This window comes from Podarcis erhardii (genome assembly GCF_964252035.2).
Source record: "Podarcis erhardii genome assembly, chromosome: 16".
NCBI lineage: Eukaryota > Metazoa > Chordata > Lepidosauria > Squamata > Lacertidae > Podarcis > Podarcis erhardii.
The window spans coordinates 36,905,524-36,920,693 of record NC_138514.1 but is presented as its reverse complement, the minus strand read 5'-3'; the positions used below and the strand labels follow the sequence as shown (position 1 = coordinate 36,920,693).

Genomic DNA, 15,170 nt, shown 5'->3' with positions numbered 1-15,170 from the left:
TATATGTGCTGCTACCAACAAGGTGACGGGCTCTTCAGGGCAGAAACTACTGTGTGGCAGCAGAGCAGCTGGCAGGATGGGTCTCACTTTCATGGTGTTCTGTGTGGCCACGGTTGAATGTTTTAAGTGGGCCATAGCTCAGTGGCAGAGCACCTGCTTTGTATGCAGAAGGTCCCAGGTTCAGTCACTGACCGTGTCTGCAGGTGTGGTTGGGAGAAAGCACCCCCTGCCTGGGACCCTGGAGGGCTTCTGCCAGTCAGTGTCGACAGTACTGAGCCAGATGGACCCAGTGGTCTGACTCGGAATTAAACAGCTCATCATGTTTCTGTGTGCATCACTTTTACGTTCTATTCCATATCTCCCCCTCTCATCTATGGTAAGGCTGCAGTAAGGTCTAAACTACCCTTAACTGACTCAATATACTGTGTGAGTGCATAAGGCAGCAGGTCCCTGCTTCTCCAGGGAAGTCTGGCATAGCTTTCCCAGTAAAGCAGTGTCTGAGTTTGGGTTTGTCCTCAGAGCCTGTTTCAAGTGGGGCACTTCTCAAAGCATGCTCAGTGTTCTTGTCCCAGGGTGTGGAAAAGCCACCAGCAGGCCTTTAATGGAGGGGAATGTGCCATTGGTGGTGCTGTTGGGGCTTCCAGGCTGGAGATGGCTGTGCAGCTCAAAGCCCGTTAGAAACCCCTTGACATGGCAGGCCTGTCCTCTAAGAAGGTTGACGCAGAACCGTTGTTCTCCTCCCCTCCAGTCTAAAGAGCTCCAGATCAAGAAGCAGTTCCAGGATACGTGCAAGATCCAGACCCGGCAGTACAAGGCCCTGCGGAACCACCTGCTGGAGACCACCCCCAAGAGTGAGCACAAGGCTGTCTTGAAGAGGCTCAAGGAGGAGCAGACCCGAAAGCTGGCCATCCTCGCAGAGCAGTACGACCACAGCATCAACGAGATGCTCTCCACGCAGGCGGTGAGTTCCCCCATGGAGCCCTCTCCTTCCTGGCAGCGGTGCGGGGGGTGGGGGCTGTTCAGTCCCATAACTGACATAGAATCATGAAATAGTAGAGTAGAAAGGGACCCTGAGGATCATCTAGTCCAACTCCCTGCAATGCAGGAATATGCAGCTGTCCCTTACAAGGATCGAACCTGCGACCTTGGTATGATCAGCACCTCATGTATCCAACTGAGGTATCCAGGCTGACCAGACATGGTGTTGGTGGAGCATTGCTGAGCCTTGGCCACAGCCAGGGGTTGCCTCTGTAGATTCCCTGGGAAATATTTTATTTATTTAAGCTATTTATAGACCGCTTAATTGCAGAATTAAGCCGCTCTTTTTTGTAAGCCATTTTGAGGCTTTTTCTCTTTCTTTTTACAATGAAGCAGTGTATAGATTTTATGAAATAGAAGCATTCATTCATTTAAGTGGTTTGCATAAAAATTAAGAAGCAGAAGGTCATCAAGGTCAATTAACATTCATTCTAAATATGGAGTACTTCCTTTCAGTATCTGCTGAAACAGAAAAGTCTTTGTCAGGTACCTGAAGTTTCACTGGGGAGGGGAGGGGACGAATGTCTAATCTCAGCTGGGAGGGAGTTCCATAGAATCCAGCCCATAATAATGAATGCACGCCTTCTGGTGGATAGAAGCCTTGCATCTGAGTCATGAAGAACTGCTAACAGACTCCCCTGAAGATCTCTGTGACCACCAGGCAGGGATCCTTATACTAATGTATCCTGGACCTAAGTTGTTCAGAGCCTTGTACATTAATGCAGGAGTCTTGAAGGTGGCTTGGGAACATATGGGCAGTCATTGCAGGCTTTTGAACTCCAGAGTGAGGAGCCCTTTCCACCTCCCTCTTCCCTTCTTAGCAAGCCTCACAACCAGCTTCCCTCTCCCTCTTCCACAGCTCAGTTTGTTTGCTTTTGTCATGCAGCTGCGATTGGACGAGGCGCAGGAAGCAGAGTGCCAGGTCTTGAAGATGCAGCTGCAGCAGGAACTGGAGCTGCTCAATGCCTATCAGAGCAAGATCAAGATGCAGGCAGAGGCTCAGCACGACCGGGAGCTGCACGAGCTGGAGCAGCGGGTGTCCCTGCGCAGGGCCCTCCTTGAGCAGAAGGTATGAGGGCAGGCAGCCTGGACATTGGCACGTTAAATTAGGACAAGGGCACACACACACAGTATTTTCCCCACACGAAATTCTTCAGAATTCTGTCATTTTGCTTGACATGCGGAAGAAGCCATCCAAGGTATTGGGGTCTAGTTCACACGTACCACTAAACGCTGGGACAGCTTGTGGTTAACTCATGGTTTGTTAAGCAGGCCATGGCTTTGTGCTGTGTTTGAAGCAGGCAATAGACAGCAGATCTGTGGGGTACAAGGAAGTGGCCATGGGCACCCCAGTCCTGTGGCCCAGCTAAGTTGGTGATGGTAATAATAATAAAAATAATATCTATTTGCCACCTTTTCTCAAAGGAGCTCACAGCCATTGAGGTAGGTTAGGCCGAGAGATAGTGACCAGCCCCCAAGCTCTGTCCGCATTTGAACCCTAGTCTCTCCCATGTCCTAGTGCAGGACTCACACCTCTACTCCACCACGGTCTCTCTGCTGTGCAGCATCCTGCACTTCACCTGCCGCACCAAAGACACAATAATATTGTTAGAAAAAGAGGCTTTGTAGGAATGGCAATGTCCCTTATGCCTACAGTGTCGTTGGTGACCCAGTCGCCCCACGGCAGTCGCTGTCACAGACAACACCCACACATGCCCCATGGTGTTGAGGGTTAATGGCTGCACAGGAGGTGGGATTTAACCTCCATGCCTCCATCTCTACCCCTTTTCTCCCTTCACCCACCTGTCATTAACAATGGTGTTGTAGCTAAAGTGGCTGAAGTTACGGTGCTGCAAACTTTACTCTGCTGCTGTATCTTGGCGTTTAAGGTCAGCATAGGGAATTTGGTGACAGTGCAAGTTGAGGTTAGGTTTCAGTTTTACGCTGTTCCAATCTTTCTCCCTGTGCAGAGCTACTAGCCTGTTTTGTGCATTTGTGAGTGGGTGGTGGTTGCCTTGCAGGAGGCAAGTGGTGGAGAGAAAGGATTACGGATCCTCTCTGGGTACCCCACTTGCCCACTCTTGGAAGCAGCCCTCCACCTCTCTTCAGTTTTTGTGCAAAAGTTGTTTTCTTTTAGTGCAAGTACAGGGAAGCTTTTGGCTTCAGTTGTTGTTGAGCCACAGCTCTCACCAGCCCCAGGAAGTGCTGCCAAGGGCCGGACAGGACTGATGGCAGCTGCAGTCCAACAGCATCTGCAGAACCAGAGGTTCCCCCATCCCCTGTTTTATGGAACCAGGCAGCCTCTGCTGCCACCTGCTGGTCCCCTCCAGTGTAGCTATTGGTCAGGCATCCTCAAACTCGGCCCTCCAGCTGTTTTAGAACTACAACTCCCATCATCCCTAGCTAACAGGACCAGTGGTCAGAGATGATGGGAATTGTAGTCCCAAAACAGCTGGAGGGCCAAGTTTTGGGGCGCCTGCTATAGGTGTGTGTCTCCATAAACTCAGTCCAATTCTCGTGGGTGTGAATGAAATTCCTGAAAATCGTGATGCAGTCAGAGACAGAATGCATTACAATGAAAACCAGCTCCCTTTCTGCATATAAAAGAAGCTCTGTGGTTCCCTTCCATTACAAAACCTGAAATTAGGCCATGTCTCTGGAGAAACTGTCCCTCTCAGGGTCCAGAGACAACTCCAGTTTTTGGAAGAAGTCATATGAGTGTGGCTGTCCTGTGACTTGACTCTTGACTTCACAACTTTTGACCCCTTTAACTCAAGCGGCTTCAGGGTGAAGTGGTGATTTATTAGTTCATTGAGGTGCATGCTGGTGCTTACCTTTTATTTTATATTATTTCATTTATGTGCCACCTTTCCCCCTAAGGAGCTCAAGGTGTGGCCTACATGATTCTCCTCCTCCTCCTCCTCCTCCTTTAATCCCCACTACAACCCTGCAAGGCAGGTTAGGCTAAGAGGTAGTCAGTGGCCCAGGGTCACCTAGTGAGCAAAATGACTGAGCAGAGATGTGCTTTATTTTCCGATGCAGTCAAGGCCTTTTGGTCGCGTCTGTAAAGAATCATAGAAGAGTTGGAAGGGACCACAAGGATGATCTAGTCCAACCCACTGCAATGGCGAGGAAGGCCGCTTGCCCCCCACCCCCTGCCAACAAGACTCTGTGCCCTCAGAGATGTGAGGGCTCTTAGTTGCTCCTCCACAGTGAGTCACCCCCAAGACAGCCCCAGGGAGTGAGCAGGGGTCTTCACGCAAGACACCCTAATTTGTCTGGATTGTGTGGATGTTGGGCAGAAAACCTAGGCTGGCAGCTGGTGAGCTCTCCCCTCATGGCTTGTTTTGTGGCTTGATAACAACAACAACAACAACAACAACAACAACAACAACAACAACAACAACAACAACAACAACTTTTATTTATATCCTGCCCTCCCCAGCCAAAGCCGGGCTCAGGGCGGCTAACAACAATCAAATAATCAAACAATCAAATAATCCAACATTCTAAAAACATTTCAATTATAAAAAATTAATTACAATCAAATTGATGGCAACCGTTAAGCAAAATTCTGTGCAGGTTTGCCAGAGGAGGAAGTCAGGCTGCGCCCTAACCAAAGGCCTGGTGGAACAACTCTGTCTTGCAGGCCCTGCGAAAAGATGTCAGGTCCCACAGGGCCCTAGTCTCTTGTGACAGAGTGTTCCACCAGATTGGAGCCGCAGCCGAGAAAGCCCTGGCTCTAGTTGAGGCCAGCCTAACCTCTCTGTGGCCTGGGACCTTCAGGATGTTTTTATTTGCAGACCATAGGTTCCTCTGTGGGGCATACCAGGAGAGGCGGTCCCGTAGGTACGAGGGTCCTAGGCCGTATAGGGCTTTAAAGGTTAAAACCAGCACCTTAAACCTGATCCTGTACTCCACCAGGAGCCAGTGCAGCTAGTATAGTACCGGATGAATGTGATCTCGCAGCGAAGACCCCATAAGGAGTCTCGCCGTGGCATTCTGCACTCGCTGGTGTTTTTGGGTCAGTCTCAAGGGTAGCCCCACGTAGAGCGAGTTACAATAATCCAGTCTGGAGGTGACCGTCGCGTGGATCACAGTGGCTAGGTCAGGACGAGAGAGATAAGGAGCCAACTGCTTAGCTTGGCGGAGATGAAAAAATGCTGCCTTTGTTATAGCTGTAATTTGCGCCTCCATAGAGAGGGAGGTATCGAAGATTACACCCAAACTCTTAACAGACGGTGCTGGCACTAATTGCACCCCCGCAAGAGATGGGAGTTGCCCCCTCAATCCCATATCGTCCTGTCCCAGCCAGAGGACCTCTGTCTTTGAAGGATTTAACTTCAACCGGCTCCCACATAACCATCCAGCCACAGCTTCCAGACATCTGGTCAGTGTGTCTGGGGCCGAGTCAGGATGGCCATCCATCAACAGATAGAGTTGGGTGTCATCGGCATACTGATGGCAACCCAGCCCAAAACTCCGGACAAGCTGGGCGAGGGGGCGCATAAAGATGTTAAAAAGCATCGGGGAGTGTATCGCACCCTGAGGCACTCCACACACCAAGGAGTGGTGCGATGACAATTCCCCACCTAAATCCTGTTCGCCAGGCGGCAGGTTCTGATTGCCCAACTTCTCTGCCTATTGTGGGGTGGAAGCAGCCACACCCTAATCCATTGCCGGAGTCTGTTAATAACTAACGTGTGCCATGATTGATGAGGGCAGGTGAAGTGCCAGTTCTCGCAGGCCGAGGCCAACCGGTCGCAGTGTTTGTTAGGATTGCGGTTTGTGGTGCTGGGGAACGGCAGCACCTGTTTTGCATCAGCACGAGGGTTGCATCAGCACCGCTTTTTTCACCGCCTTCTAAAAGTCGCTGTGGGGCACCTGCTCAGTATTTGCTGTTCCGATCTAACCCCGCCCCCCCATCTTCCCCCACCCCCACCCAATTCTGTCCTGCCCAGATCGAGGAGGAGATGCTGGCCTTGCAGAACGAGCGCACGGAGCGGATCCGAAGCCTGCTGGAGCGCCAGGCCCGGGAGATTGAGGCGTTTGACTCGGAGAGCATGCGGCTGGGCTTCAGCAACATGGTCCTCTCGAACCTCTCCCCAGAGGCGTTCAGCCACAGCTACCCGGGAGCTTCCAGCTGGTCCCACAACCCTTCCGGGGGCGCAGGGCCTCACTGGGGTCACCCCATGGGTGGTCCGCCGCAGGCGTGGGGCCACCCAATGCAAGGCGTTCCCCAGCCCTGGGGTCACCCCTCTGGGCCCATGCAGGGAGTCCCCCGGGGGAGCTCGCTGGGGGTCCGCAACAGCCCCCAGGCTCTGAGGCGGACGTCCTCCGGGGGACGGACGGAGCCAGGCATGAGCAGGAGCACGAGCGTCACGTCGCAAATATCCAATGGGTCACACATGTCTTATACATAATAGCTTCGAGAGGTCTGTCCCTGAGGGTGGCAAGTCCACTGGAGCTGTCTGCCAACAGAAGCTGCCAAGGGGCAACCCCACCCCCCTCCCCGGGAGCCCAGACCCGGGCAGCACGGACTCCGGGTGCCGACTGGCGAGCGTGTTCATTTCGGGCAGCATTTAATGTTTTGGGTTTACTAATTGGGATGTCATAGTATTTGGCTGCAGAGTCTCTCTTAGCTTCTTTAAGAAAAAGGAAAGAATATTTTAAAGAAAGCGGTTTGGAGTCCGGGAGAGAGGTACAGCTTTTTTAGTGGCAAGGGGTCAGGGGAGGCCATTCTCTCTTAACGGAGCGAAGGAAGGAAGGGTCTCCCCCAGCCCAAGCTCCTGGTGAATTAGGCACATTGGGAGGGCAAACCCCGTGGGTTCTTGGTTCGTTCTCTCTGTATTTAAATGCCCCTCCCCTCTCCCTGCTTCTTTGGGGGCCAGTCTCTTGCTACAAAGGGACTCGGGGGGAAGGTGTGCCACTAAAGAGAGGAGGTCCAGGAGGGCGAGGGGAACCGCGCCTGCTGATAGAAGCTGGGGGGGAGAAAGGGGGCAAGCAGACAGCTCTGGACACCCCACCCCCCGCTGGCGCATGCTGTCTCCCCATTGCACTAAGGTGAAGCCGCTCGCTTGGAGCACACCTGATCGCTGGGACAGAACTGCACTAGTCAAATGCACCTGCTAGAAACCTGTTTGCAGTTCAGCCCAACAGGCTGTGGTGTGTGTGTGTGTGTGTGTGTGTGTGTGTGTGTGCGCGCGTGTGCGTGTGTATGGTTGTGTGGTTGCTGGAGGGGGAAGAGGCAAGGCCAGGGAGGGTCTGCTGTTTTCTAGCTTAATACTGTGACATCTCATGTTAGTCAAGCATCAGAACAATTCGCGAGGCGCCCGGGATCACACCCTCCTCCCCTGCCTGCCTGCTCTGCTCTTCAGAAACTTCTATATATTAAAAAAAAGACTTTCAGCCAGCCAGTCCAAATTTCCAGAGGTATTGTGATCGATGCCATAAGTTTCAGACATGCCATTTAGGGCAGGCAAGGAGATCTCTCTCCTTTCTGACACTACATATTTTATTTTATTTTATATTTTGCCAGAATTTTTTTGGGGGGGCTAACCTTGGGCTTGCCACAGTTTTTTCCTCGTTTACATGTAAAGCTGTAGCCAACGTGTTTCTGAGTGTGTTTTAGTTGCCATGGAGGGGGGGGGTTGCCTCTCTTGCCCTGCTGCTGACCAGCCTGTTAAGCTGCCTCCATTGACGTTTTACGCTACATGCGACCCGTCCTTCGCATGAGTTCTCGAGAGGTGGGGGGACACCCCCCCCGCACCGTTTTTAAAGCCATTTGCGACTGCTTTTGGTGACCTTTTGCCCAGAGGCTCTGCTTCCAAAGAGCCACTGTGCATGCTCTCACACACACACGTAGATTTCTGGGGCTGGCGGCTGGAGAACAAGGTTTTTGGGAGAGCTAGACACGCCCCTCTCCTTTTGCGCTCAGGATCTTTGGGACCTCAGTTGCCAAGGCAGCAAAAGAGGTACTGTGACTTGCGTCAACCCAGGGGCTAAGCAGAGAGTAGCTTGGCCCAAGGTTACGAGAAAAGGAAAAGAAAGAGATTCTCCTCACTACAGGAGCTGCTTCCCTCGGCTGTTCTTTGTAAAAAAAAAATTAAAAATTCCCACACATTTAAGCAAATGAAACACTAGCTAACTAACTCTAGAATTTTTTATTTTGCCTTTTAACACATCTTATAGGGCTCAGAATTGCAAGGTTTCTTCCGAATGTGTTTGGTGTCCAACGCGACATCTTTGTATAGAAAAATACTCTAATGTCTTTCACACTGCAGCTCAGTTCTTTTTTTTATCAGTGTGACTTCTTTTTTTAAAAAAAAAATCTTAGTTAAATTAAAAAACAACCACTCCAGATCCTTAATCTCTCTCTCTCTCTCTTTCTCTTTCTCTCTTTCTCTCTTTCTCTCTTTCTCCCTCCCTCTCCCCTCCCTCTCCCTCCAGATCTTTGGTTGATCATAGCACTGGGAACAAGCAGGAGGCCACTAAGCCAAATCAGCCCCTTCCGGGGGGGGGGGTGGAAATGGGTGGGGAGAATCTTGACTTGAGCACCATTGTCCTAGCATATTAGTGACTCTCTTGAAAGGATCGCAGTGGGCAAACCCCTTTTTGCCCATGTGTTCTGTGTATTTCACATGAAAAAGATCTCAGTAGTGCTCAGATCCTTCCTAGCGAAACTAACTTCACAGAGAGGAGAACTCTCATGCCTCTTCTCTTTCCATTTGACATGAAATTTGAACTAGTTAACTTATTTTTAAAGGGGGGGGGGAGAGAGAGAAGAACATTGTCATTTAACTCCAAAAGGCCCTTCCACCCTGGATCCCTGGAATGGGCCTCCGTTTCTAGGCAGTACCACATGAGTAACATGGTGCTAATATTGAATGTTTTTCTCTGGGTGGGGGCAAAGAGCATGTCCCAAGCATGTCCACAAACGCACAGACCAAGGAGCAATGATATGAGCCAGCCTTGGCCAAGCTGGGACCCTCTGCCTGCTTCGGACCACAATGATGGGAGTTGTAGTCCGAAGCCGCTGGAGAGCCCCAATTTGGTGGGGGCTGAATTATGAGCGGTACTTGAGAACCCCTCCCTGTCGCTTCATTCATGCATTTTTTGCTTGCATTGATGATGAACTTTTGGGCAGGCTCCACATTGGGAGGGGGTGGGAGTGTTCTTTCCTAAAATAATCTTGTTTGTGTGATGCAGAACAAGGCCTGACTGCTGCCTCTTTCACCCCCTCCCCTTCCATGCTGCCCCTTTCACCCCCTCCCCTTCCATACTGCCCCATTTCAATATTAGCGCTTAACAACAAAAAAAGAGAGAGAGAATTGTGGTCTTGTAACCAGGTCGTTTTTCTCTTCCTGCCCCCCCCCCCCAGTGTATATCTCATCACGTGCCAGACCCTGGACTTATTCAAGGAATTAATATTTTAATTAAAATAGTTTGCAAAAACTGCATCAGATCCATTGGTCTAAATGTTTTGTGTGTGTGTGTGCTGAGAGGGCCTGAGCAAGCCGGAAATCCCTACCGAGTGAAGCCAATTGCGTTTTTAATTCCATCCGGATGCAGGTTCTATTTCCTGTTTTCTGTGATGAGTCAATAAGAAAGCCAGATTTCTTATTTGTGCTTTTTTTCCTGAGGTGCACCTGCGCTCTGAAATGATTCGCAAACCAGATAGATGTTTGAGAATCCTTCAACCTTTCAGCCTTGGGTCCCCAGATGATCAGGGATGATGGGAGTTGTAGTCCAACAACTTCTGAGGACCCATCTTTGAAGAGTGCTGTGTGGTCTACTTGCATCCCTCCCCTCTCCCAAAAAAGCTTGTTAGCATCGTTCGTTCGTTCGTCCGTTCGTTCATTTTATATTTATCCCTAGAAGCTGCCTTCTGGTGTTCCCCTCCCTCCCTCCCATTTATTTATTTTTAGCTGAAGAATCTGTGGCCCTCTAGACTTTTATGCACTACAGCTCTTGCCACGGTCCCTGTCCATTAGCCTTGCTGGTTGATGAGTAATATCTGAGAGGGACAACAGGCTCCCCACCCTGACTTGGGGTCTCTTCATCTTTTTCCTGGTGGCCTTACTCAGCCTTCACCACAATGTCCTGACATCAGCAGTGGAATCTGCAAAGCAGCCTTGAGGCCGCCTGGCACCCTTCAAGAGCTTTGGGCAGGACTGGTGGGAGTTGTAGTTCGGAACACCAGGCGGGCAAAAAGACTCTTGTAAGGGAACAAGTCCAAACTGCAACTGCCTTGAGCAACAGGAGCTGTAGGAGCAATTTCTGGAGGGAGCCTCCCTTCTCTTCGGGGCTTTGAAGCAGCTTCCCTCCTCCCTGGTCTCTCTACATTTTTTGAGGAAATAAAATCCAATCCATAGCAGAGTTGGAAGGGGAGCCAGCAAGCCGTCTAGTCCAGCCCTCCACTGTGCTCCTCTCCAACTTCCTAGCTTTCTGTTTTGAGGGTGGTAGAGCCAGAGCAGTCTGGCATCTTGTGATCTGTTTAAAAAAGCCACCACCCCCCCAAAAAAACCTGCAGGTCTTGTAAATTACTTTTTTAACACACTGGAGGCTCCTGTGGTCAAGGGACTTAAAGAGATGGTTCCTTCCCAGGAGGTTGAAAGCAGACTCAGAATGACACCTCTAGGTGCATGTTTCATGTGGCTGATTTATTTCTATTTTCTTTCCTCTCTTCACATTAGCTGCGCAACCACAGACCCTGTGAGCCTAACAGCCTTCATCCTCTGCTAGGAAGGGCAATGTCGCCTCCGTGGACCACAGCCCCTCGCCTTCTAAAATGCACAGACATCTATTTTTATAGAAAAATGCTCACAAGCACATCCCATTTTATAAACACAGGTTCTCAGTTCTGTAGTTACATGTTCTGTATAGAGCGATGAACTCTCCTCTTTGGCACTGAGGCATTAAAAGGTATTGTTTTCGAGGTGCTGCTGCCTGCTGTCATGAACCAGTCTTTGAGGGGCATCCTTCAGTCTGCATGAGGTTGATTTGGTGGGTGAGGGGGAAAGACCCCCGTCTCACCTTATAGATCACCAAGAGAGTGTCCACTTAACTTTTCTGGAAACCGGCTGGTTTGGAATCTTGTAAGGCAATGTGTCTGAAAGAGAGAATGAAGAGGTCTAGATCGCTGGTCTTCCGCCTGGTGGGTTAGGAGCCACTACTGGGTTGTGGCCTGATCCAAGGTGGGTCACAACAGTACTACAGTGGTGCCTCACAAGACGAAATTAATCCGTTCCGTGAGGCTCTTCGTATAGTGGTTTTTTCGTCTTGCGAAGCAAGCCCATTGACAGCTTAGCGGATTAGCGCTATTAGCGGCTTTTAGCGGATCTGCTGAGAAGCGGCTTATCAGCGGATCAGCTGAGAAGCGGCTTAGCGGCTTAGGAAAAGGGGGAAAAAAGGGGGGAACCCGCAGGAACTCGCAAGACAGTTCGTCTTGCGAAGCAAGCCCATAGGGAAATTCGTTTTGCAAAGCGCCTCCAAAACGAAAAACCCTTTCGTCTAGCGGGTTTTCCGTTTTGCGAGGCATTCGACTTGCGGGGCACCACTGTACCGCCATCCAAAGATATGGTAAAAAAGAGAGAAAAATGGGTCCCCAAATGCATGTTTGGGTTAAAAGTGGGTCTTCGGTCTGAAAAGGTTGAACGTGCGAGGTCTAGATCATGTTTGGATAGAGACCATTGGTCTGATTTCTAGACTTCTGCAGCCAGTTCAAAGTTGGTGTGTGTTTATGATGCTAACTTCTGAATTGAGAGGGCATGGATAGAGACCAGTGGTGGTTCTGGTGGTGTTGGACTCCCAACAGCCAGAAGGGTCTGTGGGCAAGGAAGATGGGAGTCCCAACGACATTGGGGGGGCAGCTTTCCCATCCCTGCAATGGGGCACAAATGAAACACTGCGTTAAAAAGTCCCTGGAGGTAGATTGTCCCACATACCAAAGCAAGGGTAGCTGTTTTGAGTTCTCTACCTTTCTGGCAGTCATGCAGCAGATAAACTGGAAGGTGACCTGATCTGGGTTGGAAGCTGAGCTGTGGCCTCCTGCCCTTCAAACCCCACAACCCAAGGGCTTCCTTTCAAAAAGACCTGGCCCCCGGTCTTCTTTAAACATCCTTCGGGTCCTTGGAGGAGACTTCATCATAGCTCAGGGAGGACATATCTGAACCAGTGGCAGGAATCTCTGAGCCAGGATTCCTGTTGATTCTTCCCAATCAATATTCCTTCTAAGCTTGACTGCCTCACGGTGTTTGAGTCTGGCTTACTCTCGCCAAGCAAGGATCTTTTTCTGGTTTCTGATTCCGGTTGTGTAACAAATGGAACATCTGCCCCTTTCAGGAAAAACCCTCCTAGCTATTGTTGGGAGCCCTCTCCCAAAATCTTAGGTAAACACCTGTTCCCAGAGGGTGAAAGGGCCGTGTCAGCAAATGAGGCTTGCATGAACAAGCGAGGTGTTTGATCTGCAAGCTTGAGTGCCTCTTAGCAAGCAGTCCCTTCCCTAACCGTCGCTGCCACTCCAGGCTAGGTTCCTAGTGGAGGATGGTGTGGAATACGTGGACCATCCTTCTGTAGCCAAAACCTAGTCGTTTTAACACATTTTTAACTTCCTTTAAGCAATTTTTAAACATTTAAGCCTTTTTTAACCCAAACTTCCGTGCTGACCTCTTTCCCCCCCAGCCAAACGCAGCCTGGTCTTAATGAGGACCGGTCTCCTGCCACCAGGAAGCAATGCAAACATTAAAAGAGGATTTTTCTTCACCACTAGCCCCTCATCCCTCCTCCTGCCCTCTGGTGCTTAGTATCCCTGGCAACTCATTCAGTGGGAAAGGAAATGTGTTCGCTTACCTGTAAAGAACAATCACAGCGAATTGACCTGAGTGAGGGGAGCATAAACTGTATGTGCTTACCTTTGAATTCTGGAAATTTTCCTCTCCCCTCCTTCCGTCTTTTTTTCGGTACAAATGTTTAAATTGGTTTTTCCCAAACTTGGACCTTCAGCTGTTTTTGGACTACGATTCACATCATCCCTGACCACTGGTTCTGCTAGCTAGGGATGGTGGGAGTTGGGTCTCCAGCTGTTTTTTAGACTACAAATTTGGTAAACACTGGTTTCAATAGATTTCATAAGGCGACTGGATCCAAACTTAACATTATGTGGGCTTGAGGAAGTTTAGGGTTGTATCCAGCTGAGTTTACTCAAGACTACTCAGTTGAAATTAATGGACCAAACTTGGTCCTGTTCATTGATTTCAGTGGGGCGACTCTTGAGTAGGGCTAACATTGGATACAACCCTTTGTGTCTGATTCCCAAAGTTTGGGGTGGCTGGATTCTTTATTGTCTGCCTTTTTTAAACAAATATCCTCTTAGCTGTGCCATTTTTTTTATTTTATTTTTTACAAGGTGTGGGAGACACTTGCCCTTGGATTTGAGAGAGGACAAAGTCCTAAAACCCAGCACTTTAGGGAAAGAAGTGGATTGGATGAAGCCCCTTTGCTTGCTGTTTAAGCCCAGAATGGCAGATTTCTATGGCAACTGCTGGCTCAGCAGAAAGGCTGAAAAGACTAAAGCTAATGAACTGGAACTTCCAAACACTGATTTGTGGCAGAAGGGAGCTTTTTTTGCTTTTGGTTTTTAAATAAAACGGGGGAGAATCCTGGCTAAAAGGCAGCGATAGGTAGACTCTTGACCTGTCTGCAAGTTGACCTTCCCCTCCTTCCAACCATTTTCTCTTTGTGTGAGGAGATGCGAGGAGCTCTTACCCTCAACTTTCCTGTGAATGAATGTGGTGCTGAGGCCTGTTGGCCTCTGCCTGTCAGGTTTGCTTGAGAGTAAAAACATGAGTTCTCTTGGCACCTGGGGTCCGACACTGACTCAGAGAAAGAATGTGGCCAGCTGGACCCTCTGATAGAGAACATGGGATCTAGCAGGAGGTGATTTTTGCAGGAGCGATGGGGAATTGTGCATATCACCTGTAAAGATGTGACTGTATTATGGCAGAAGCTGTGTTCCTGCATACGCACAGTCCATTGAAAGCACGTCGCTCCCCCAAAGAATCTTGGGAACTGTAGTTTTGGAAGGGTACTGGGAACTAGCTCTGGGCAGGGTGAACTAAAGTTCCCCGAATTCTTTGGGGGGATGTAGGCTCTGTGTGTTGGGCAGGGGAGAGAATTGTTCCCTGGATACAACTGGCTCTGTGTTGGTGCGTGGGGCTGAGCTGACCCACAGGCCTTGAGAAAGCAGTGACTTTGGTATCTAGCAAATGTGATCGCTACCAAAATGTGTGCCCCTTCGTTTTTCCAGCTTAGATGCAGATGGTCTGTTGTTGATTTTTTAACCCTCCAGTACATACTTCCGCACACAAAGAAGCTACGTTGGCTTGAAGTGGGTGTAAAAACACTAAAAGGTTTCTGTTCTTAAAATAATGGACACATCTATTGCTCCTGCCTGCCTTCTTACATAAAACTGGCCCGGGGGTGGCCCTGTCCATCAGCTTCCTCCTCCTCCTCTTCCTCAGGCTCAGTTTCCCCCTTGTCAAATTCAGCAGCGGGGAGGAGGGGGACAGAATTAGTTGGCCCTGCCTGTCTTTGGCTCTAGCGCCCCCTGCTGTTGGGCTCCCTGCCTTCTGCCCTACCAGTCTCAATGGGCACCAGCCATCACTTCTGATGGGAGACTAGTGCCAAGGAGGAAATGACAGTTGCGTCAAGTGTGGTTTCTTTCAACCGCCCGGCTCCTCTCTGCATTAATCGGACAGGTGGGCAACTCTGCCCATTATCATCTTAAGGCCTCCAAGGCGAGAGTGTGAGTTGTGAATAGTGTACATTTGACATTTAGAAGGAAAAAAGAACACCAACCTGAAAGCTTGCTTGTATCGTGGAAATTATTTTAAAACAAGAAGCGAAACTTGATTTCTAATGAACTATTAACACAACTTTGATGTAAGTTTTATCCCACTTGGGGTTTAAAAAAAGCATCTTGAATGTATAATCTTCCTCCTCCTCCTGACTTATAAGCCGTAAGCATGGCTTACTCTGCCAGTGGGGTGTTCTATTTATTAATTTGTATAATTAACTTCCTTCCTCCTCTTGTGTTCATGGCTTTTTAGTCTGGGTCTGAAGTTAGGGTCTCC

At 49.7% G+C, this 15,170-nt stretch overlaps 1 protein-coding gene across 1 annotated transcript in view; it reads left to right on the top strand.

Annotated features, from left to right (window-relative positions):
* TAOK1 (TAO kinase 1) overlaps window positions 1-9,495 on the top strand; it is a 60,090-nt gene extending 50,595 nt beyond the window's left edge. Inside the window, exons 18-20 of the mRNA XM_081844088.1 lie at window positions 749-961; window positions 1,925-2,107; window positions 6,000-9,495. Coding sequence (XP_081700214.1) covers window positions 749-961; window positions 1,925-2,107; window positions 6,000-6,461 — 858 coding nt within the window. The 3' untranslated portion in view covers window positions 6,462-9,495. The remainder of the gene's footprint in view (window positions 1-748; window positions 962-1,924; window positions 2,108-5,999) is intronic.
* Window positions 9,496-15,170: the final 5,675 nt, after the last annotated feature.